Consider the following 26,162-nt stretch of genomic DNA (forward strand, 5'->3'; position numbering starts at 1 on the left):
GGTGAAGCTGAACCAGAGTGTATAACTCACTCGGCTGCCTTGATCACTGCCTCGCGCTAGGAAATAAATGAATTACCGTTATAAATACAAAACGTCACTAAAACATATAATTTTCACAGTCATTTTTAATGTTAGTAAAAATATATATTTGAAAAATATATTTGTCGGGGGCCCCCAAAATAAAAAAAAAATAATTCTTATGGGGGGTCCCTAATGACTTATGGAGGGTCCGGGACCCCCCCAGACTCCCCTTATTTCGAACCCTGGTTTTATCTGGGTCAAAATTGGTCTCGGTGGTGGCTGACCGACATGGTCATCCATACACAGCAAAGAGTACCCTAGTACCCACATGATCCGCAAGCCCAATATTGACAATAAATGTTACATTTAAAATAAATACAAAGAAACAGTTTTTTTTTTATCCTATTAAAAACGATCACGGTCATCTTTTCTTGCCCTCTTTGCAAAAAAAGCTGTGATTTCTCCATGGCTGGCTTTCATAGTTAAGAAAGATAAAATTATTTTTTGATAGGCCTGATAATTATTTTAGTATAATCATATCAATTAAAAACGTAACGTTAAAAGGTGTAATAGTGTATTTTTTTTTCCCAGATAAAATTTTATAAAATTAGCAGCTAGCTAGCAACAGATCTAGTTTGATCTCACTCCAGTCTAACTTTAAACTAAATTATTTTATATGTAATTTACTACACATTTTCATAGGCCTATACATACTGTGGATTATAAAGGCTAAATTTTACTAAACACTCTATAATTGCTAAATGGGGTAAGCACACCTACTTTCTCATTTCAGATGTGTATGTTCTTCTAAGAAGTAATGATTTGTTATACACCGATTCAGACACTGATGGGCAGACCAATTGCTTTAACCATTCACTATAACGAATCGGCTCAAAGGAGTCATTAGGTCACAAATCAGACTTTAGCGAACGTGTTGTGTGGGAATCCTGGCTGATAGGACATCGCGAAAGATTTGTCAACACACACACACACACAAAACACCTCATAACTGTATAGATTTTTTTTTTATATATGGTGCTGAATAATTTTTGGTCCCAATTTTATTATTTTTATCATTATCAATATTATTAATAAATTTTGCTAGTGGTTCACTGTATGAAGAATTTTGGGGTATAATATGTCGCAGTGCTTGACGAACATAGCTTTCTCAGTTGAGCTTTTCCGCGTCTTGTGTTTGAATGCTTTAAACTCTTTTTAATGTTTAAATCGACAAGTGGCAAGGCTTAAAAACACCTGAAAATGGTAAGCTTTTGTGACCACAAGCAGCAGTGGCCTGTCATCTGTCCTGAGCTTCTTTTTAGGCTGGCCTCAGCCAGACGGTTGAGATCGTCAGGAGCACCCCCTCAGCCGTGTGCCCCTATAATCGTCACCACCTTTCACCCCACTAGCGACGACCCTGGGATCAGCTGATTTTGATGTGAGGGAGAGAGCAAAGACAGAACTGAAGAAGGAGAGTGCCTGCACGGGGTTTGGGTGCTTTGCTCGTTCTCTCCATCACTCCGTCAGTAGTCTGCTTCACTCACAAAACACAATTACAGATCAAATAAGGCTTTGGCGGGACAAAAAATCGTTTTGGTGGCCGCCAAAAAATGTTCAATGTAGGAAAAACCCTGAATGTGAGTGGGAACAGCTGTGTGCAATGAACAGTGATTAGTCCAGATAAAGGCTTGTGTGAAATGCAGTTCCTGAAGTGGGGTGATGGGGGAGTGAGACCTCTAGAGGACACCCAGGGATACACAAACCAGACACCGTGCTGCTGCTTCTGCACCACATACACATAATGTATACACACTGCAAACGTGTGAACATGTATAATGTATAACAAATTTATTTCAACACCTGAGGTACTGCTACAATTAATGAGTTCTATGTACAATGCATGACAAAAAAGAAAAAAAGTCTCTGGACGCGGGTTTTATTTATTTATATTTTTTTCTATAAGTCTATACATTTTGTTACCCCTTTACTGTAGTGATTATTCTGACTTATGTCTGTTCTAGAGACGTTACAACTCTTTGATGAAGATCTAATTTGTTTTCTTTTGGAAATATGTTTCAAATTCATCCTAAATGCATTTATGACTGTAAAGCATATCTGTGTGTGTCAAAATTGCGATTAAAATCGAAATCGCAAAATTGATCAAAGAAATCACAATTGTTTTTTTTGTTGTTGTTGTTCATATCGCACAGCCCTAGTTCATTCAATAAATACAGTTAACAATCTAGCTTCTGAGTACTAAGTTATTACAACGAAGCGCACACTCATCTTCCCGGACTTCACTTCCGAGGTTCTGAAGCAGCGTCAGTTATCGTGACTCACAACTCATCCAAACATGTGTTTGACTCTGCTGAAAAGGCTCAAGCCTTTGCTGACTCTATCACTGGTGAGGTCAGGGCGGTGCAGTCTTCATAAGTAGGTTGTATGATTAGTCAGTAGAGCTGCATGCTTGTTGATTTTCTTTTCTTTATTCAGGTAAGAGCACAAAAGCGTGACAGTACTTTTTAAGTGTTTATTTCTCTGATGTCCAATTTTTCTTTCTGTTATTGTTGTAATGTTTAATGGGATTTGAGGTATGGTTAACCTCAGTTATTAGCCTACTCTTTTTCGTTTTCTTTTTTGCAACGCTGCTACTCTTTGTGTTGCCTTTCGGCTCTATAGTAAATATGGGTTTGTTAAACTGCTTGGTTTGGGGAAGCGGTTGGGATGGGGGGGGGGGGTTGTACTCTGTGTTTACGGTTGTTTGTCTATTGTTACCCTTCATTTCATCTGTGCTATTCAATTTTTTCAGTTGAATTAATATTGATTGCTGTTATATTGCAACTAGTATGATGCCATTTAACAGGGATCATCTCAGGGAGGCGATATTACACTAGCCAACTGGAATGTGCGTGGCTTGAATAGTCAGGTGAAGCGAGCTAAAGTGTTTTCATATTTACGTTCCATTTCGGCTGACATAATTTTTTTTTACAAGAGACGCACATTAAAAATGGTGAACAGAATCGCTTGAAGTGTAACTGGATATCCCCGGTATTTCAATCCACTTTTTCGTGCAGAGCTAGAGGGGTTTCAATATTATTTCGTAACTCAGTTTCGTTTAAACATATATCTACGTTAACAGACCTTAACAGCCGCTATGTTCTTCTCACTAGCATAATCGCTTCTCAACATTTTACTTTTTTAAATCTCTATGCCCCTAATTATGACGATCCAGCTTTCTTTCGTAAAGTATTCAATCTTTTACCTTCTCAAACCGATACTCACTTTATAGTTGGTGGTGATTTTAACTGTATACTGGATCCTGTTCTGGACAAATTTCCTGTCCGTTCAGATTCTTCTCTCAATTCTACCTCAGTCATTAAACATCTTTCACTGGATTATTGTTGATATCTGGAGGGTTCAACATCCGGCTGATAAGGAGTACTCATTCTTTTCCAATGTTCACAAGTCCTATTCAAGAATATATATTTTTTTATAGACTCTAAATTATTATCGATTGTCTCTTCATCCAAGTACCATAATATACTGATCTCTGATCATTCTGCTGTTACGGTATCTTTACATTTCGGCTGGGCAAAGCCAAGTTATAACTGGAGATTTAATTCTTGCCTCCTTTCTGATGAAAAATTTAGTCAGCATATTTTGGATTCTTTGACAGAGTTTATAGACATTAATGATAAAGGAGATGTTTCTGATTCTGTGTTATGGGAAACTTTTAAAGTTGTGATGAGGGGACACATAATTTCTTATGAGTCAGCAGTAAAGAAACACAGACAGAAATGCTTGGTAGAGATAGATGCTCGTCTTGCCCAGTTGGAAAAATTATATAGGGACACCACTGACTCCTGTGTTCTAAATGACATTAGGTCACTTAAATATGAATATAATAAGATCATGTCAGACCAAGTGAATAAGATGTTATTAAAAATTAAGCAGAAACATTTTGAGATTGGGGATAAACCAGATCAATTATTAGCTCGTCAACTGAGGGGTTCTTATGCCAGTAGATCAATTCATAGTATAGCTGACAAGGATGGTAAAATATGCTGTGGAATTTTTTTGTGGACGTCTGTATCATCTGAGGTTATTTCTGACTTTCTTCGTTCACTTTCCCTCCCAAAATTAAGTGCAGCAGATCAGGAAACCTTGAATGCTGATATTACAATTCAAGAGTTGATGGACGCAATGCCTTTCCTAATGGGAAGGCTCCTGGCCCTGATGGCTTCAGTTTTGAATTTTATAAGAAATATGCAGATAAAATTTTGCCCCTTATGTTACGGATGTTCAATCACTCCTTCCTTAAGCAGGAATTTCCCCCTTCTCTATACTCCGCCCATATTTATTTACTTCTTAAGAAAGGCAAAGATGAGACTGATGTGTCTTCTTTTCGTCCAATTTCTCTTCTCAGTTCGGATTTAAAAGTGTTCACAAAAATTTTGGCAACAAGATTAAACAAATATATTTCAACGATTATTCATCCTAACCAAGTTGGCTTTATCCCAAAAAGATTTTCCTTTTTTAATGTTAGACGTTTCGTAAATATAATCTATTCTAAACTAAATTCCCACTCTAAATTGGCAATTTAGTTTTTTTTGCTTTATTGGATAACCTAAAGAAGGACATAGAAAGATGGAGATCAATCCCTATTTCAATGATCGGCCGCATTAATGCAATTAAAATGGTGATCCTTCCTAGATTTTTATATCTCTTTCTAAATTTTGCCTTTTTTTTTTACCCACATCTTTTTTCAGAACTCTTGACTCAATAATTTTGCCTTTCATCTGGGGCTACAAAGTCACTCGTATATCCAAAACCCACGTGTATAAACCAAAATGCTTGGGGGGGTTTGGGTTTGCCCAACTTTCGTCATTATTACTGGGCAGCGAACTGCAGAACATTAATGTGTTCCTGTAGCTCAACTGGTAGAGTACTGCGCTAGCAAGCAAGCAAGTGCAAGGTTGGGGGTTTGATTCCCGGGAACACATGATATGTAAAAATTGATAGCCTGAATGCACTGTATGTCGCTTTGGATAAAAGAGTCTGCTAAATGCATAAATTTAATTTAATGTATAGGTGGGATGTCCGGTCCCCGACACGAAACCAAAACTCAATAAAACATGAGTGCCGGGATCCGAACACCACGCTCCAACAAGAAACAGGACACACAGACGAGAGTGCACATGAAAATAATGACGACCTGGCGTCCCTAACGAGGAACACCCAAAAACAAGACGGGAACAAGACAGGACAGGCATGGCAACACAAACCCGGTACACAACAGAACACAAGACATACAAATCAAAATACAGACAAAATAGGGGAGAGAAGGAAGGGAGCCCAGTCAAGCAACAGGAAAACCCAAGCAGTTATTAAAGAGACCAGGGAGGGCTGAGCCAAGGAGGCTCAGGCAGTCCAGGAGTCTCAGCAGTGGGCCAGGGTGGAGCCAGAGAGATGAGCCAGCGAGGATCCGGCCTAATAGAAACCCTGACAGACCACCAGGGCGGTGCCGGAACGACAGACCAGCGAGGATCCAGCCAAACAGGAACCCCGGCAGAGCACCAGGGCGGAGTCGGGGGGACGAACCAGCGAGGATCCGGCCAAACAGGAACCCCGGCAGACCACCAGGGCAGAGCCGAACGGAGTGACCAGGAGGCCTCCAGCCAAACAGGGACCCCGACAGATAGGGAGGGCAAAACCGGCAAGGCACTCCTCAAGGGTAGAGCCGGCATCAGGGCAGGGAGCTTGGGTAGAGCAGGCATCAGGGCAGGGAGCTTAGACAGAGCCGGCATCAGGGCAAGGAGACTGGGCGGCGGCACCGGCAGGGCAAGGAGACTGGGCATGACTGGAATGGCCTCCAGGCCAGCAGTGGGCTCCTGAATGGCCTCCGGGCCATGTGGGATGGAGGAAGCCTTTCTCCTTCTCCTCCGTCTCCGAGACTGGGGCGCTGCAGCCTCATCAGGCTCCTCTGGCAGTGGTGGGGCAGAGCCATTCCTCTTCTTTCCCCTCTTCCGTCTGCGAGAGTGAAGTGCTGCAGTCTCTTCGGCCACCTCTAGGGGTTCTGCAGTGTCGCAAGTCGCCTCTGGGGGTACTGCAGCTCCTTCTTCCACCACAGGGGGAACTGCGGCTTTGACGGGCACCACAGGCAGCACTGCAGCCTCCTTAGCTGGGGAACGTGCCACGAACCCCACAAACTCCCCAAACGACAGGTGGTCCGGCCCCCTCATTCTCCACCAGCTGAAAGGCTCATCAAGGGTGTAATTGAAGAGGTCCTTGAGGGCCGCATCATTGAACTTCAATCCCTCTGCAGTACCACTGAACTCCAGGGCAAAATCCCTCATATCAGTCCCTTGTTGATGGGAGAGAGATCAAGGATTTAAACTGGATCATGCGCTGGTAGTGGGGCTGGAGAGAGTGGAGGCTGGTGGACAGTGCAAACCCTTCTTCCGCTGAGTCCTCATACTGGCTAGTTCGTACTGTCAGGGTTTAGGTAGAGGGATGAGGCGAGGAATCAATGATGCAGAGAGAAGGGCTCTTTAATAGTACTAAAAATAAAACAAACAAACAAAAACTACCCCGTGGGGGAAAACAGACAAACTTGACTGGCAAGGCAAGGCACAATATACACAGACAAATATTCGACGACGAACTAGCACCCAGACTGCAAACACAAGGAAAATAAATAGGGAGCTAATGAGGATGGTAACGAGGGAACACATGTGGGGAAAATTACTTCAATAATCAGGTAACAAGATGGGTGGGGTCAAAACAATTGACGAGAGCACATGGCAGATAGGAACGAAGACAAAAGCCATGTAGACACACAAAACAAAAACAAGCACATGGCCAGCAAACCAATCGCAAGCCATGTGCTTGAATTGGACACAAACACGCAGCTAATGAGCAAGCTCATAAACCGCGTGTTCACAGAAGACAGCACGCAGCCAGGAAAAACTAAGCTGCGTGCGACAGCAAGACAAAATAGAACAAGAAAGCACACAGCCGATAACTCGAGCTGTGTGCAACAATACAAGACAACACATTGAGACCGCACGATACCACAATAAAACAGAACATGGAGCGCGAGTGGCCGGTCCCCGACACGAAACCAAAACTCAGAAAAACATGAGTGCCGGGATCCGAACACCACGCTCCAACAAGAAACAGGACATGCAGACGAGAGCGCACGGCTCGAGCTTCTACATTACATCTAAAATTAGATACTCTTTATCCGGGAACCCTGCTAAATTTCAAAAGATGTGGGAACCAGTCTTTACTTTTTTGTCAAACCAGAAGGATTAAATTACTTATTTATGTTTTTCTGTTCTGTAATAATCACTTTATGTAATTATTGTGATTACACTCTGTAATAGAGGTTGGCTTTATGCACGTCTTCCTTTTATAGTACTTTTGATTCATTTTACACATTGCAAAGATTTGTTTGTTGAAGGGTCTTTTTGTCTGTTATTTTTTGTTTTTGATGTTTGAAAACCTCAATAAAAACTAATATACAGAAATACTCCCTGATTATGTGCATCCTGTGGAGATGAGAATCAGCACCGTGAATGTCATCTTGCAGCAGACAAGAAAACATTAGTTTATAAATAAATTAAAATGTCTCCTTTTTCACAATAAATAGACTACTTCTGCCTGTGCTTTGTGGCAAATTTAATACATACTGTATGCTTGAGTGCGGAATATATTAATGCTCATTATTGATTAGACTGTTACATTTTTTATTTTTTCCTTTATTTTTTTCCTCCATTTTTTCCAAACATACGGAACAAAGAACTTGTTACAAAAAGTAACATATAAACATAAACATATACATACACAGGTCACCTAATACAGTTTACATTGCGTTCATCAGTAATTATACTTTGATCAGGTTCTACTTTATAAAGTTATGTTAAGGGTTACCTATCTGTCACAGTTTATTGATTTTTTTCTCATCCATTTTCCCCAGTAGAATGACATTTTAGTAGACTGTTGTCTTAAGGAAAGGGTCATCAGCACTTCCATACTGTACACATCATTTACAATTTCTTGCCATTCACATACAGATGGTGGATCTTCCTTGAGCCATTTCCTTGTAATGGCCTTCTTACTAGAGGTTAATAGTATATTAAAGAGATAAATATCCTTCTTAGTTATTTTTGAAGAGAAAATTCCCAAATACATTGTTTTAAAGTTACACTCAAGATCCAATGCCATTATTTCATTTATCTCTTTATTTAGATTCTGCCAGTAAGTAAGGATACTATTGCAGTCCCAAAAGATGTGTAAATGGTCAGCCATTAAATTTCCAAATTTTCTCCAGCATTCACCTACTTTTTGATTTCCAGTTTGAAAATGTTTTATTCTAGGAGTAATGAAAAACCTTATTATATTTTCCAGGTGAATTCCCTCCATAAATCTGAATTAGTTGTAGTCATCAGTGTTCTCCACATAGTTAACCATTCTTCTGTTATATTTATATTGGCTTCCTTTTTCCGTTTTTGGTTCACATACATTGTTGAGTGTTTTTTGTTGACATTAAACAGGAATAAATTCTTGATATAAGTTGCTTATTCACCTTCTTTTTATAAGCATCCACAAATATCTGTACTATACAGTAGTTGATCCCGGATCTTCTGGATCTCTTATATTTTCATTAAAATAATGTCTAACTTGAAGGTAACGGAAAAAATCTTGTTTACCTAGGTTAAATTTGTAAGAAGGTTGTTGGAAACTCTCTAGTCCACTCTCAGTAGAGATAAGGCAAAAGGATGTTATATCTTGTGAACTCCATTGCTTAAATCTTAGATCCAGTCTTGCAGGTTTAAACTGTAAATCATATTCTATCCATCTTAGTATCCTTCCTTGTCTTCCAATTTTAGAATTCTTAAATTCTTTATACCAAATTTCTAATTGAGTCCTTGTCAAATAATTCAATTTATGTAACTGTGTCTGCTGAAAGTTTCTATCTCCTAGTAACACGAGGTAATTCAAGTTGTGACTGTTCAAAATCATTCCACTTTGCACAGTATTCATCTTTACACCAGCAAACCAGGTGTCTTAATTGTGCTGCCTTATAGTAGTCGTCTAACGAGGGTAGACCTCTCCCACCTTGATCTTTAGGAAGTTGTAGAGTGTTAAATCGTACTCTAGGCCGCCCAACTTTCCAGATGAAATGGGATATTAGTTTTTTTCCATTCATCAAATTGTATTTTTCGTATTTCTATTGGTAATGCTTGAAAAAGAAAAAGTATTCGTGGCAATATATTCATCTTTATTATCTCTATTCGGTTGTGTAGGTCTAAAGGCACTAGAAGCCATCTATTTATTTTATAATTTTTGTAATGGGATAATAGTTCATTTTATAAATATTTGATAAGTCTGCAGGAATATGAACCCCAAGATGTTTCATCGAGGATGTATTCCATTTAAATGTATATTCATTACGGATTTTGGTACTAGGATTACATGGAAGAGTTTGTGTTTTATGTATATTCAATTTATATCCTGAATAAAGTCCAAATTTCTCAAGAGAGTACATCACTTTGGGTAAGCTACATTCTGGGTATGTAAGAAACAATAACACATCATCAGCGTATAGAATAATCTTGTGTTCTATATCTTTAACAACTACTCCTTTTATTTCTGTATCATCCCTGATTAGTTGTGCCAAGGGTTCAATAAATAACGCAAATAGCGTAGGGCTTAACAGGCATCCTTGTCAACATCCCCTTTCTAGAATAATATGTTCAGAAATGCCCCCATTCATTTTAATTCTTCCTATAGGGGTTAAATATAAAGATTTAAATATTCTAATTGTATCTTCAAATCCAAAATGTTGCAAAACTAAGTATAAAAAATCCAAGCTTACTGAATCAAAATCTTTTTCTAAACTAGGGCCAGGACTCGATTAAAAAAATTAATCTAATTAATTAGAGGCTTTGTAATTAATTAATCGAAATTAATCGCATTTTAATCGCATATAAATATTTGACCTGAGAACAGTGAGAAGTAATTTTTTTTCACATGGATTTATAGTATACCGTTGAATAATGACTGAATACATAAGCTTAAGCAACAAAATATTGTTTATCTTTGTTCAACCAAGTCTAGCAGACCAGTGCAATTTTTGCAATGAAGTGTATCAATAGCATATTTAGAAACAATTTAGAAATAGTAAATTTCAGAAATTCAGGTAGCTTATAGGTGCTGGAACCTTCTGTAAAGCGTTTTTTTAAGTAAAACACAATACTGTCAATTACATTCAGAACATTGGAAACCCTGACTATTAGAAAACATCTCTCTGTTGCTTCAGAGGCCATAACATACTAAGTCCAACTCTCAATAACCTTGGCCAAAACAATAAAGAGTTCAACATAAACTGTTGCATCAACAAAATAATACATAGTTCAACATAAAGTGTAAAGTCCACGCTAGCTGCTATATGTTTTGCGTTTAGGTGATACTTGAGGCTCGATCATGTGCTGCGGTGATATGCGAACGCTAGTCGGTGCTCCAGTATAATCGGTCCGCCGAAACTCATCCAGTGAGAAACGTTCCGCGGTTTTTTTTTTCTGTAATTAATTAATCTTAGTTAACGTGTTATTTTTTGTGTAATTAATTAATCTCAATTAACGCGTTAAAGTCCCGGCCCTAATCTAAACTAATTAGAAGAGTGCTAGTTTTATTCTGAGATATATAATCCCTTATGTGCAGGGCTCGCCATGTGTTATCCATATGTCTGTCTTTGTTTTACAAATCCTGTTTGATATCTATTAAATCTAAAAGAATTTGCTTCCCGTAAGGTAGAATTAAAGCAATTATGAATTATTGGTGTCAGTTGTTCCTTGAATGTTTTATACCATTCAGCAGACAAACCGTCCATTCCTGGTACTTTATTTGTTTTAAGTTTTGATATAGCCTTACTTATTTCCTCTGTTGTTATATTTTGATTTTATATTTTGTTTTGCATTGATCCAATTGATGGTAAATTCAATGTATGTAAAAAATCTGGTATACCCTTGCGGGGTGAATATGATTTTTCTGAGTATATAATTCCTTATAGTACTTTTCAAAACCTGTTGTAGTTCTTCTAATTCATGACATATCTTTTTAGTTCTGGGATCTCTAATTTTAAATATACTCCTCTCCACCTTTTTTCCCTTATTCTCCAAGCTATAAGTTTTTTTTGTTTTTTTTTTGCTTTTGGACCATTTTCATAATAACTCTGCTTTATAAATTTCAGTTTTAATTTTACTTGTTCATCATATAATCCTATTAAGTTGCGATCTAACTTCTTTTATAATTTAGAAAATAGTTGGATCATTTTTCTCTAACTCTTTAAGTTGCATATTTAGATTCTTTAAAAGTATCTGTTTTTTTTTCTCTGCGATGCCCACTATATAAGTTTACCTCACATAACGGCTTTAGATGCGTCCCATAGGGTACAAGGTGACACCTCTCCATTATCATTGTCTTATGTACTCAGAGAGTTCTTTTTTAACATATTCTTATCATTTAAATGACTGGCACTGAGTCGCCAGAATGTCTTTTTAGGTTTACTGTCCAGGAACACTGAGGTATACTCCTGAATGGTCTGAGATGTCCCTTGCTCCTATTTCACAGTCCTTCACTCTATGTCGGTCTGATCCAAACATAAAAAATAATAAATTCTAGAGTGAGACATATGAGCAGAGGAAAAGAAAGTAAATTATTTTTTGCAAGGATATTGATCTCGCCAAACATCTATTAAGCCCAATTCTTTCATCATATTTCTAATTTGTCTAGCTTCTCGACTAATTTGCTTGATGGAAGTTGAATCAAATTTAGGTTGGAGTTGTAAATTCCAGTCCCCCCCCCACAGATCAATGTACTAGAGGTCTCCTTGGCTATAATAGTAAATATTTTCTTGATAGATGCTTTGTCTTCTCCAGGTGGTCTGTATACATTGACTAATGTGACTTCCTTTTGGTCAATAGTCCCTTTAACAAGGTTATATTACCCTTCTCTATCAGTTATTTCAGAAAGCACCTGAAAATTAACTTTGTTCGGAATTAATGTCACTACTCCCCATTTACATCCATTATTAAATAAAGAAAAAAGGCTCTGTAAGAATTACAGAAACCTCAGACAGTTTGATCTTCTGAGGCATTCTAAGGACACACAGTGCATTAACATACAGACATCTGTTCCCACATCTCACTGAGAGAAAATGCAGGAAACGCCTCTCTCACATATGCAACAGTTCCTTCTCATTCCATTCCTTCCCTTCACATAGCTCACTCAGAAAGGTCAATAGTAGAATATAATGTTCTATATTAATGCAAGTGATATTTTGGGGAAGTCGTTGCCTAATGGTTAGAGTGTCGGACTCCCAATCGAAAGGTTGTGAGTTCGAGTTTCGGGCCGGCAGGAATTATGGGTGGGGAGATGCATGTACAGTTCTCTCTCCACCTTCAATACCACGACTTAGGTGCCCTTGAGCAAGGCATCGAACCCCCAACTGCTCCCCGTGCGCCGCAGCATAAATGATGAACACTGCTCCGGGTGTGTGTGTGTGTGTTCACTGCTCTGTGTGTGTGCACTTTGGATGGGTTAAATGCAGAGCACAAATTCTGAGTATGGGTCACCATACTTGGCTGAATGTCACTTCACTTTCACTTTCACTTCACTTTACAGTCATGTTTGGTGTCATTTGAATCGTCTCAGTGCAACTGGTACAATGGTCTCAGTCTTACAAAAGTAGATTAAAAGATAATTCATTTCCTAAGAATTAAGAGATATTTTGCCTACTGTAATGGGAGGGAGTGCCCCTTCCCAGGGTCCTCCATGTAAATTACCTTCTGTTCCCATTGAGGTGTAAACTACCCTGGTCTGAGACCTGACTTAATGCAAATTACAATTGTTTGTTTCCGTCTACATCTCGGGGGATGTTTGTCTTGGTCTGAGGTATTTAAAGGTTTGCAGCAACAGGATCAGGGCCTTCTGTAGCTGGAATGAGCCCATAGCATGAAGTGTGTCCACACACTTCATACTATGTATTTTTCTAAGAGTCATGTATGCATCTTTTACTATTAGATTCATCTTTGAGAATTTGATGTCTTATATTGATTTGAATTGGCTATGTATAATTGGCATTATCCTTACCTGACTGATAATAAATTGTTACATTTTATTTACTCTGACTTAGTCTGAAATTATTTTCTCAAGTAGATTAAGTGAAGGCTATGTTTCCGCAAATCTGCGTCCAGGGTTAAGTGCATACTAAAACTCAGACTAGATGGAGCATAGGGCACATCAGGTGAGGTTTAAGATTTCTGGCTAAACCGCTTGACTTTACTTAAGTTTTACTCAGTTGCATTAACTATGGGGGGGCTAGTAAAAGTACTGGTCATAACCACTGGTTATTGTCTCATCGTTAATTAAGTTGTACGTAGTTATATAACTGTTGGGGGCTAGACAGGTAGTGCTAGCAGAACCGCTGATTATTGTTGGAGCTTTAACTAAGTTGTACATGGGTAGCTGAGGGGGACTAAACGGATTAGTCATAACCTCTGACTACTGTTGAGACTGGCGAGTTTGTGATCGTGGGACACACGTAGAAGAACGGCCGTCGTGGGGCACCCTGAGCGACATAGATTCCTAATGAACGAGTTAAATAAAGTAAAGAGTTAAATGAGAATAATCAAATGTCAGAAGAATAACAATAATAATTGGAGACCAACAAACAACCAATTTGCCTTTCAACCTAAATTCGAGATCATACTAAAATGGAGTCAGATTAGATAATAAATGGAGTCAGATTTGAGTTTAACCTAAATTGATTAACTCGCGCTGAAAGAATGAACACGCAGGAAACCTTCATCCAGCACCGGATACCTTCCTTGGGCCGAGTGCCTGGACCTTACAGCTCCAAATCCCATTTTCCCTAACTTTCCATGCTCTGTGTCAGAAAGATGAGTCTCTTGCCAAAAGATTATCTGTTGATTTTCTCTACATTTTGGCAAAAAGTTTACTTCTTTTAATTGGATTTAGTAATCCATTAACATTCAAAATAATTATTCTATATTCCTGTTTTGGCATACAATCTAATCTATTTCAGACTTATGTGCCTCTAGAAGCTTGCGTTCTGCAAGTGAACATCGCTTGATTGTTCATCCCAAAGAAGCACAAAGTCACTTTTACAGACTTTTAAAGTAAATGTTCCTCCTGGTGGAAGGACCTTCCCAACTCAATCCGAGCAGCTGAGTCCTTAGCCATCTTCAAGAATCGGCTTAAAACACATCTCTTCCATCTTTATTTGACCCTCTAACTTTAACACTCACTATTCTAATTCTATTCTTAAAAAATCTAACTACCTTCCTAATTTTTTTGTATTCTATTTTTCTTTTAATTAATTTATTATGCAATTATATATATGTGTGTATGTGTAAAGACCTCTAACTAGCTTGCTCTATTCTTTTATTTTTTATTCTATCTGTTTTCTTTTTATTTATTATATTATTTAAAATCCCATGCTACGTGTACAGTGTTAACCTAACTGAGAATTGTTATAGCACTTATATATCATTGCTCTTTTTGTTGTTTTTGATTTCTTCCACTGTCCTCATCTGTAGGTCGCTTTGGATAAAAGTGTCTGCTAAATGAATAAATGTAATGTAAATGTAATCAAGCATTGTTGTAAAAACTGAGGTGACCAGAACATGCAAATCAAGAACATATTGAACGTAGAAAAAATAAAATAAAAATAATAATAATAATAAAATAAATTTAAAAAATACAACAAAAACGGCCTCCAAACCTGAAGTTTTAAGTAACTGTGAATGATGCCCAATTTTTAGAGGGGAGGAGGCTTTTTTTGTTTCTTAAAGTAATTTTCAGATGCAATGAAAAAACTAACAAACATGAAACATTTAAATAGTTAATATAGATTAACCCACAGTAACACATTTTAACTAATGAATCGCCTATTTTCATTTGCTGCATGTTTTTTTAAAACATTATAAAAATAAAGTTTTTGAGAGAGAAAAAAAAAGAGTCAGGTATAAGTCACATTTTATCAAATTCGGCATGCCTAATAATTATAATGTACCAACAGGATATTTTTATTTTCCCTCACTTCAAATAAATAAATCATTTTAAATTTAATTATCAGAAAAGAACAATAATTAAAAATATATAATTCTAATGGATACATTTAATTGCAGAATAAAATAATAATATAGGCTTAGCTACAAACAAAAACAAAATAATAATAATAATAATAATAAAGCAAAACATAAGGTAAGGTTGGTCTCTCATTGGGGACAAATCCAAACGTTTCCATATTTGTGAAGTTACACATTTTGAAGCTAAACTATTATTCATAGGTTAACGTGTGTTTCAGTATTGATGGAAAAAAATCATAATGAGCAAAAAATATTCCAAAGTGGCACGGTGTACGCCCGCGCAGTTTCTAATGAATCAGCTGAAACTGATAATACTCCATTTTGGGTCACACAGTAAATGCATAATTCAGTTTGAAATATCAAGAATAATAGCAAAGTAAATAAGAATTATTTCTAAATACTGGACAATTCTCATTTTGCTCTGCATATGGAACCTGAAGGATTTATTTATTTATTTTGCCAATAACAAAGCGAAATGAAAACATTTAGCTTTTAATCTATATATATATATATAAATTTGGATGAAAGCGTCTGTAATGACTGTTTAATAATAATAGCATGCAGTTAGTGCCTTTGTGAAAAGGCTTTATTAATTTCTGATGAGTAGACTGCAGCCGAAGACTGTCCCACATTTTGAAATTAACTCACTGTACATTTTCTAATGGATTTAAGTATGTTACATTGTTATATTATAATGTAATTAATTGTTGTTTTATTTCATTGTTTCATCTCCTTTTACAAACTTACAGTTTTGTGGATAACTTTAAAACCTGACTGACTTGCTGTTACCGCTGTGGCCCTTCGGAAGCGGTAGAAGGCATTTCGGTTGTCCACCTACTGTATGAATAAAATTGACTCGATGACCTATCATTAATTTCCTGTTTCTCCTGCAGTTGTACGCTCAAGGAGCTGCAGCTTTGGTGGAGTGTTTCACGTGGAGGGGAGAGAACGCTATAGTCTGATGTTTGAGGAGGCCAGGAGGTTGTGTGAGCATTTAGCCTCTTCACTAGCCAGTCTGGAGCAGGTGGAAAAAGCCTACAATAAAGGACTTCAGACGTGCAGGTTCTTTGATTTAGTCTTATATCTAAATGAAAATTAAACATACAGGATCATTATTACCATGAGCTCCATCTTAATATAAACTTACATTTTGTGTGCAGGTATGGATGGATAAACGACTCAGAGGTGGTGATACTCCGTCACATCCAAAATACAAACTGTGCTGGCAACAAAACCGGCATCATCAAAATAATTCAAGACAGTGAAAAATATGATGCCTTCTGTTATGATGCTGAAGGTTTGTTTGGTGCAACATGCTGTAAGTTTTAGTCAACACATGATCAATCATCTTTTTAACAAAGCATTGCATTTTAATCAGATACGTCAGAGAAGAACTGCACAGCTATGATTGACCCTTATGGATTAAGCGAAACAGGTACTACATTTACCAAGGAATAACAGTTTAAATGTATGGAAGTGGAAGGCACTTTTGTATGAAAAAAAACTAAATGTGTGTGTGTGTGTGTGTGTGTGTGTGTGTATGTGTGTATGTTATCTAGATTTAATGTTCACTCTTATATTTAACATTTGTTTGTTTAGAAGACATTATTTTCCACACTGGTCTACAGCCAAAATGCTTCTGAAATAAATGTAGTCAAACTTTACTCATCCTGAGTCACTGAGAATAAAAATTTTGCTTAAAATGTTTGATTGGCTCTAATTTTCAAGTTATACTACTGAGTCAGTATATACAGTATCACCCTTGAATTGGGAATGGAGAAGGATGAGTGAGTTATGAAAGGTGTGAACAGTGGTGTAGTTACTTTAGCATCAAAAAGGCACAGTTAAGAAATGGTTAAGAAAGCCTATCGTGTTTATTTTTGCTGTAAAATTGGAGACAAGACATATAAATATATGTTTTGCTGATTTTTAAACTGTTACATAACCAGGAGAGGTGACAGCTACTATGGAAGTAAAATGTAAAAAATTAAATATCTTGAAAACAGCAGCCAGTCATTTGTTTTAATTGTCATATTTGAATTGAGCTCATAAAAATTTATTTCTGAAAGAGAATAGTTCTAAAATTGTGACCAGTGTTATCTATATTGTTAACATGTACTTGCTCCATCAGTTTCAGGAGAAACCTTGTCAAACTTTCCATCCCTGCACAAAACCAATACATTTCTGCAAAAAACATGACCAAACTAATGTCAAGCTGTAAATGTCTAGTTTTGTTAGTTAGTTTTGCAATTTTTTGCTAGTTTTACTGAATTCATGTAAATATCTAAAAGCTGTTTCAGAAAGGGATCTTGTTTTTATATATATACGTATATAATCTGTGCTTACACTAAGTTGTGTATAATTGTCATTTGACAGAAGTTGCAACACGCGGACCAAATGCTGGAGGAGAAGATTCTGAAAAGTCAACATCTGAAAAAATGTTTTTGGGTTTTTGTGTTGTTGTCTTTTATTTTGTAGTTTAGTCCTGTTTCCTGATTTGTCATGTGATTCCCCTGCCCTCATATATCTGGCCATGTACTCCCTTAATCAATAGATGTATCAGACTTAATGTGCCACTGCATAAATGATCAGCGGCTGATCAGTGGCTGCATGCCAGTTAGAAATTCTGCCTGAATTGTTATTTCTGTGTGAATGTTATTCTTGAACAGATGGCTCTGTGTTAAGCAGTATATAAAAAGGGGTTCTGTTGTTTCATGAAAACGGTTCTGGAATGTCTGTGTATTTGAGTATGCAAACACCACATGAGCGTCACTACTGGGAGCAGTGTCTGTCTCGATATCTCCACTTTCGTTTCCGCCCCAACTAGTGATGTGCCATTCTTGAACAATTCGTTCATTTTGAATGAATCTTTAATGTGACTCAGGAAGAAGGAGTCGTCTCAAGGAGTGATTCGTTCAGTCGTGCATGCGCATTATTCTATCGGTTCTGCTCTGCTAGTAATAGTTCACCTGTGTCAGTCAATGCAGTCTTGAGCCGGAAAGAGAATTGACTAGTTCATCATCTGATGAGTCTTAGGGTTGTTCGTTCTTTTGTCACGTGACGTGACAACATTGGCTAGAGTAATTAGTTAATTTACAACCTCCCTTACAAATGGGTGCATAGTACTTATTATTTTTATCACAATTATTGGTTATGCTTTAAATTTTGTCCATATGATGGCGAAATCACTTTGATAAAGAAGAGATTTTTTTCTGGTGGTGGTGTTTTTTTTTTTTTTTTTTACAGTGGATTCTAATCTTCAAAAATGACCTTGTTGTATGATTTATGTATTTTGAGTTCACCCTTCAGATTAGACTATAGAACTATAGTGTTAGTTTAGGATTTGCTTTTAATTTGTTATAATGTCCTTTTTGAGCAATCTTCTTGTACATATATAAGACCAAAATGTCAAGTTTGCTCAAGAAACAGTAACAAAAACACAGTGACAGAAATGTCAGAAATAGCATATGGGTCTGTCACGTGATTAAGGAATGACCCGAGACCCGAAAGACTCATGAGATGAACTAATCAATTCTCTTTCCGGCTCAAGACCGCGTTAGTTTTGCGTATGGGTCTGTCACGTGATTAAGGAATGACTTAAACCCGAAGACTTCTTGTCAGAAAAGAGTTGAGGTGAGCTAATCACAGACTGAAGACCCAGGTAAAGAATGAATTAATCTTTTCTGTATCTTATAGCATTTTAGTTTTGTATTTGTAGTGTGATCAACGTTTGTGTAAGTACTAGATGTGTTGAAGTAACACATAAAATTTTTAAATTAAGTTTATGCATTTAGCAGATGCTTTTATTAAAAGTGACTTACAGGCTATCAGTTTTTACCTATCATGTGTTATGCAATGCTCTACCAATTGAGCTACAGGAAAACGTAACAACATTTTAAATACATTTTGCTAAAATGAATGAAATGACTTGAAAAAAACTTTGTTCATTTTGCTGAACGAGACTGAAAAGTCAGAGTCGGTAAAATGATCCGAACTCCCCATCACTAACCCCAACTGCAACTCTTGCCAATCATCCTGTGCAGCACCACATGAAGTCAAACACATCTAATATATCAAGTAATGATTAGATGATTTAGTCATGTTTTTTAAAACACAGTTGTTTCTCGTTGGGATTGTAATAAGTAATTTGTATCAATACATATCAAAACATTAAAAAATAAAGTTATTTGTGTAAAAGCATACTGCTGATTATTAACCTAGGTGCCAGGATTTTTTTTTTAATGCTGGATTTCAACAACAAGATTTAAAAAGCTTGTGGCTTGAAAGGGCTTAAAGATATAGACCTACTATAAATAAATGTTGAGCATGACCGAAAGCTTATGTGGGGTGTAAATATATGTATATTGCATATTATGACACCATCAGGGGACTGCCATGTCAATATTTCATAATATTCAGGAAATAGTATTCAATTCAAGTTTATTTGTATAGCGCTTTTTACAATACAAATCATTACAAAGCAACTTTACAGAAAATTATGTTTCTACAATATTTAGTAGTAGCTAGTAGTTTGTGCATGTTTGACAGGATTTTAGAAAAAAATAAAATAATAATAATAATGATAATAATAATACGTAGTCAGCCAGACGATGAACATTATTAATATTATTAATTAATAAGCATAATCTGGGGTCCTCTGAGGGTCAGCATCATCTCTTCTCAGGTGTTCTGGATCCAGACTGGAGCTTGTGTAAATCTTAGTTACCACAGGATGAAGATCCAGCAGAAACAGAGAAACAAATAGAGACATCATTAGCATAGCTGCTGATCCAACAAAGTAAAATTAGTTTAACCCAAGCTAAAGAATAAGAATGCACCTTTGATCAGATGCAACTACACTCACAATTTAAAAGATACATTATTCGTATGCTTGGCGAAAGAGATGCGTTTTTAATCTAGATTTAAACAGAGAGAGTGTGTCTGAACCCTGAACATTATCAGGAAGCCTATTCCAGAGTTTGGGAGCCAAATGTGAAAAAGCTCTACCTCCTTTAGTGGACTTTGCTATCCTAGGAACGACCAAAAGTCCAGCGTTTTGTGACCTTAGGGTGCGTGATGGGTTGTAGCCTGGTAGAAGGCTAGTTAGGTACGCTGGAGCTAAACCATTTAGGGCCTTATAGGTAAGTAATGATAATTTGTAACTGATACAGAACGTAATAGGTAGCCAGTGCAGAGACTGTAAAATTGGGGTAATATGATCATATTTTCTTGACCTGGTAGCTGCTGCATTTTGGACTACCTGTAGCTTGTTTATTAACGAAGCAGGACAACCACCTAGACATTGAATTGATGTTTGAACTTATTTGCATTTTTTCTTCTTCTTTTTCTGTCTTTTTATCCTCATTCCAAATGATCACAAAAGAGGAAATCAACAATAAAACAGGAGAAAGTAGTAAATTGTTAATATACTACTGGGCCATAGTAAATGAGATGTACCTATTTTTTGATCAGTTGACCAGCTATCTGCCCAGTCAGGTATCTAGGTGACACAGTTTATAGTTCTTGAGAGTATGGTACATCATTGCATGGCCTACTCCACACTGACTGCACCTCTACTTTTTCTGCCGGCGGCACTTAGAGGGTGTGCATCACAGGTGGGCAAAGGTGTAAAGGCACTGCAATGATGTACCAGGAGAAGCACGACTATTAGACCACAATTTTCATTTCAAAAAGGCAAATATTCCCCTTCAGAGTCAAAATAGGCGAATAACTTTTGCAACACATTGTCACTGTACAACTTTTTGTTAGCCCTTTGGATATTTTCTTTCACAATTTACTTGCACGCTATGAACTGACCTCACTTGCTCTGCTATTTCCTTGAACTCTTTGAATTGGAACATGATGTAATGTTGGTCTAGAGTCAAAGTACTACATGTCTGCCATCTAGTGGTAGGAAATCAAAATAGATATCAATCAATCAATCACCTTTATTTATATAGTGCTTTAAACAAAATACATTGCGTCAAAGCACTGAACAACATTCATTTGGAAAACAGTGTCTCAATAATGCAAAATGATAGTTAAAGGCAGTTCATCATTGAATTCAGCTATGTCATCTCTGATATCAGATATCAGATATCACACCATATTAGGAACTACACTGTATTTTATTAAGTATGATGACTTGTTGCAATTTTGCAACTTTGGTTAGAAGGTTAACTTTCAATTCACTTAAGTTTATGGTGTTTGTGGCCATAGTTTCATTCGCGAATCCTTTGTATCAGATACGACTCACTGACCAATATTGATAAGCCTTCAACTTTGATAAGATACCCAATATTTTCACAACTACAGCACAAATTACAGACATTGATGCACAAATGCGGATATTTTCTACATGTATACAGTACAAAGAATGAATAAACCAGTCTTATAAATTACTTGATTTCACTTAAGCAACGATGTGACACTGTCAATGTTTTTTTTTACCACTCTATTTATTACAATGATTTAATATATTATAGAGTTTTAATTGGTTTACATGTTTTCAGTCCATTTTATTCTTCTTAACATCTTAGGTGTGTGTATGTCTGTTACGTAACTGTACGTATCTTTGTGTATGCCTGTTGTATCTCTTGTCTCTTTTTTGCCAGGTTAAGTGTCAACCTCTGCTGATTTGCCCTTGAAATTTGTTCTCCTATCATAAAAGCTGCCTAGTTCTCCAGTGCAGGAGGGATGGGAGGTTTTCCCTCTGCCTCTCTTGCAAAGAGTCCCTGTCGCCTGTAGCAGACGCGTGGATTCTTTTGGTAGTTAATTGTTGTAGGACTCTTTTTTTGAATCCCTGAGTGCAGGGTCAGTTTTTCCATGTTTTATTTCTTTTATTAAAATACTTTACATTTTGATTTAAGGAAGCTGTAGGGAGGTGGGTGCCATTTATTTTTATATATTCTTTTCTATTGTTTATGGGTAGTAAGCATCGTTATTTTGTTTTTAGGTTATTTAGTTTATTAAAGTATTTAGACTTATTTTTGTTTGTTATTTTGGCATTTACCTCCTCCTGAATTTAATTGCTTCCATATAGATCTTTTTTTTGTTACTGTTTCTTATGTTTCATCAATAAATCTTTATTTTTGCTTGATTTATGGTTTGGGTGTTGAATCAGTGTTGGGTTGGGAGACAGGGGCTCTGAAGATGTACAATTTGTTTAACTTATTTGGAATGTTTTTTTTTCTCTCATCTGTTCCTTCTCTACCCTAGACTGGGGAGATCGTCACAATGTCTTTAAGAACTTCACCATATGTATCCTGAAGGAGGGACCAGAGACATTGCATCAGTGACTGATGAAATTGGGATATCGCTAGTAAGACGAATCGGATTCGAGTGTTAAAACAAGCCAATGAATATTGGCATGCGATATTTGCATTGCACACCCCGCCCCGCAGCACAGTATAAAAGGAGTGCACGTGCAGTCGCACATTCAGTTTTTCGCTGTCGAGCCACGACGGTGTGCCTCAGCCATACAACGGTGGTACAGCAACTGTGGCGACAGAACGTAACGTCTCCGTTCCCTCCTTCAGGGAATGAGGGTTACATACGTAATCCAGACGTTCCCTTTCAGTCAGTCACATTCAACGTTACGTCAGTGACTGACAAAATTGGGATTTGTATCGCTGACACCCTCCAGTGCCCTGCGAAAGCCGGCAAGTCCCCCCACACCAGTTGGGGTGGAAGATAGGACAGGGCTTAGGCAGAGGAACCCGCTACTGCTTTTCCGTACAGTGAGAATTGGATAACACTGGGAAAACATGGCCAAGTAGGGGAACGGTACATAACCTCATCCTGCTGAGATCACTACACAGCAGAGACGGCAGAGAGATCTCTGCCAGGGAAAGACACAGGCTTACCGTGAGGGAAGGAGTACCGTGAAAGAATACACATGTGTGATCACCTAAAGGGATAATCACTACACATGGGCATCTAGCCCAGCACAAGGGCTGACCTTGGTCATACACTCAAGTGCTGGATCTGGCATCTGGTGCTCCACCACACCTGACTGCCGAGGGTAAGGGAGGAACTTCAACAAGGTTTGCCAAGAGGGAAACTGAACTGATAAGCACTTAAGCGCACGTATCCGGCCCATAGAGGGGAATGGCGCAGCAAGCATGATTGACAGAGAGCAAGTCCAGAATTACAGGCCAGCTGAGGTGAGTACTCGAGAGGACACAGGCATTATAGAATCTCGCAAATGTGATGAAACCTGATGAAAGTGCTCTAGTTATTGGTGATTCTATTGTACGGAACGTGAATATAGAGACACCAGCCACCATGGTCAAATGTTTACCGGGAGCCAGAGTGCCTGAAATCTTGGCAAATTTAAAAGTGCTGGCTAATGCTAAATGTAAATATAGTTAAGTGAAGTGACATTCAGCCAAGTATGGTGACCCATACTCAGAATTTGTGCTCTGCATTTAAGATTCAAGATTCAAGATTTTTATTCGTCACATACAAAATTATATATAGCATATATAACCAGCAGTGAAATGTGAGTCAGGTCCGCTCCATGGACAGTGCAATTATTAAAGAAAACAACACAGATTAACATATACATAAATAAAGCTATGTAAGAATGAAATAAAAGTAAACAATAAAAATATAAGAATAAAATATAAAAAATGTATATTGTAGAATTAAATATAGAACGCAAAATAATGTGCATGAGTGTAAACTGTAGTCTTAAATATTAAGATGTACAGGGATGTACAATGTGCATATATGCATTTTACTGTAGTCTTAAATATTAAGATACCCAGGAATGTACAAGAAGCAAATGTGCAAAACAGGGCGACACTGTCAGTGTGTCTATGTGAGGTAGTGAATATAGTAAAAAGATAAAGTGAACATTAAGTGGAGGCATGAGGATGTTAAGAAGCTGGTTTAGAGTTTAAGAGCCTGATGGCCTGGGGGAAGAAACTCCTCCTGAGTCTCTCAGTTTTTGCCATCAGGCTACGGAAGCGCTTACCAGATGGCAGCAAAGTGAAAATATGATTACTGGGGTGGGTGGAGTCTTTGATGATTTTTGCAGATCTACTTCTGCAGCGTTTGAGGTAGATGTCCTGCAGAGAGGGGAGAGCAGACCCTGAAATGCGCTCACCTAAGCGCACAACTCTCTGCAGGGCTTTGCAGTCTTGACTGGAGCTGTTCCCATACCACACTGAGATAAACTGAGTCAATACACTTTCTATAGCCCCAGAATAGAAAGTTTTCAGGATTGCTGGTGAGACCCTGAATTTCCTCAGCTGTCGCAGATGGTACAGTCTTTGCCTGGCTTTATTGACCTGTGTTTGAATGTGAGTAGTCCAAGTGAGGTCCTCCGAGATGTTTACACCAAGGTACTTGAAGCTGCTCACCCTCTCCACAGGGGTCCCGCTGATCGTAAGAGGAGTATAGGGCTGCTGCTGTCTCTTCCTGAAGTCCACAATCAGTTCTTTAGTTTTGCTCACATTCAGAGAGAGACAGTTGTCCTGGCACCATGATGTCAATTTCTCTATCTCATCCAAGTATGCGGTCTCATTATTGTTGTGAATGAGGCCCAGAACCACAGTATCATCAGCAAATTTGATTATAGATGTGGAGCTGTGCGAACACACGCAGTCATGTGTGTAGAGAGAGTAGAGCAGGGGACTCAGGACACAGCCCTGTGGGGCTCCTACGTTCAGGGTGATGGAGCTGGAGGTGTACTGGCCTAGTTTCACCACTTGAGGTCTGCCGGTGAGGAAATCAAGGATCCAGTTGCAGAGTGAAGAATTCAGTCCGAGGTCTATGAGTTTGGAAGCTAGCTTTATGGGGACTATAGTATTAAAAGCTGAGCTATAGTCAATAAATAGCAGCCTTACATAGTTCCTGTTATTGCTGTCGATGTGCGTGAGAGAAGAGTGCAGGATGTGAGAGATAACCCATCCGAAATGCACACACACACAGAGCAGTGAACACACACACACACACACACTGTGAGCACACACCCGGAGCAGTGGGCAGCCATTTATGCTGCGGCGCCCGGGGAGCAGTTGGGGGTTCGATGCCTTGCTCAAGGACACCTAAGTCGTGGTATTGAAGGTGGAGAGAGAGCTGTTCGTGCACTACCCCCACCCACAATTCCGTTCGGCCCGAGACTAGAACTCACAACCCTTTGATTGGGAGTCCACCCCTCTAACCATTAGGCCACGACTTCCCCATGTTAGATTGTTATTCATGCCGACTCTAATGATGTTCGACTTCACCAGTCGGAGATCACTAAAAATAACATTAAAGAGGTGTGTGAACTTGCAAGCATGATGTCAGACACTGTAATATGCTCTGGTCCCCTCCCTGCTTACCGTGGTGATGAGATGCATAGCAGATTCTAAGTGGTGCCCACAGAATAACATAGGTTTCATAGACAATTGGACAAGCTTTTGGGGCAGACCTGACCTGTTGAAAAGAGATGGTCTTCATCCCTCCTGGGGTGGCGCCACTCTTCTCTCTAGAAATATGGCAAATAGTCTTAGTGTTTATACTTGACTAACTGGGGCCCAGGTCAGGAAGCAGACAGACTGGCTAAACCGAACATCTGCTAGCTGCCTCCCGTCACAGAGGTCAGTTAATTCTCAGCACATAGAGACTCTTTCACCTAGATATCACACTATAGAGACTGTGTCTGTTCCCCAAACTAGAAAATACAAAAAAAACGTCCAAACCAATTGAAGAGTAATAATTTAATTGAAGTTCAACAAATAAAAAATGCAATATGATGCAATATGGATAAACAAATGATAAAGCTTGGCTTATTGAATATCAGATCCCTTTCTACGAAAACACTTTTTGTAAATAATATGATAACTGATCATAATATAGATGTGTTCTGTTTGACAGAAACCTGGCTAAAACCTGATGATTACATTATTTTAAATGAGTCCACCCCCCCAAGATTACTGTTATAATCATGAGCCACGTCCAAAAGGCAAA

The 26,162-nt window shown here is 38.0% G+C and overlaps 1 protein-coding gene across 1 annotated transcript in view; it reads left to right on the forward strand.

The window, feature by feature from the left end:
- LOC113043661 (CD44 antigen-like) overlaps positions 1 to 17,915 on the forward strand; it is a 59,731-nt gene extending 41,816 nt beyond the window's left edge. Inside the window, exons 2-5 of the mRNA XM_026203170.1 lie at positions 16,094 to 16,262; positions 16,361 to 16,497; positions 16,579 to 16,635; positions 17,577 to 17,915. Of these exons, the coding sequence (XP_026058955.1) occupies positions 16,094 to 16,262; positions 16,361 to 16,497; positions 16,579 to 16,635; positions 17,577 to 17,683 (470 nt within the window). The 3' untranslated portion in view covers positions 17,684 to 17,915. The remainder of the gene's footprint in view (positions 1 to 16,093; positions 16,263 to 16,360; positions 16,498 to 16,578; positions 16,636 to 17,576) is intronic.
- The last annotated feature ends 8,247 nt before the right edge of the window (positions 17,916 to 26,162 follow it).

The sequence above is a fragment of the Carassius auratus genome, chromosome 25 (genome assembly GCF_003368295.1).
Source record: "Carassius auratus strain Wakin chromosome 25, ASM336829v1, whole genome shotgun sequence".
NCBI lineage: Eukaryota > Metazoa > Chordata > Actinopteri > Cypriniformes > Cyprinidae > Carassius > Carassius auratus.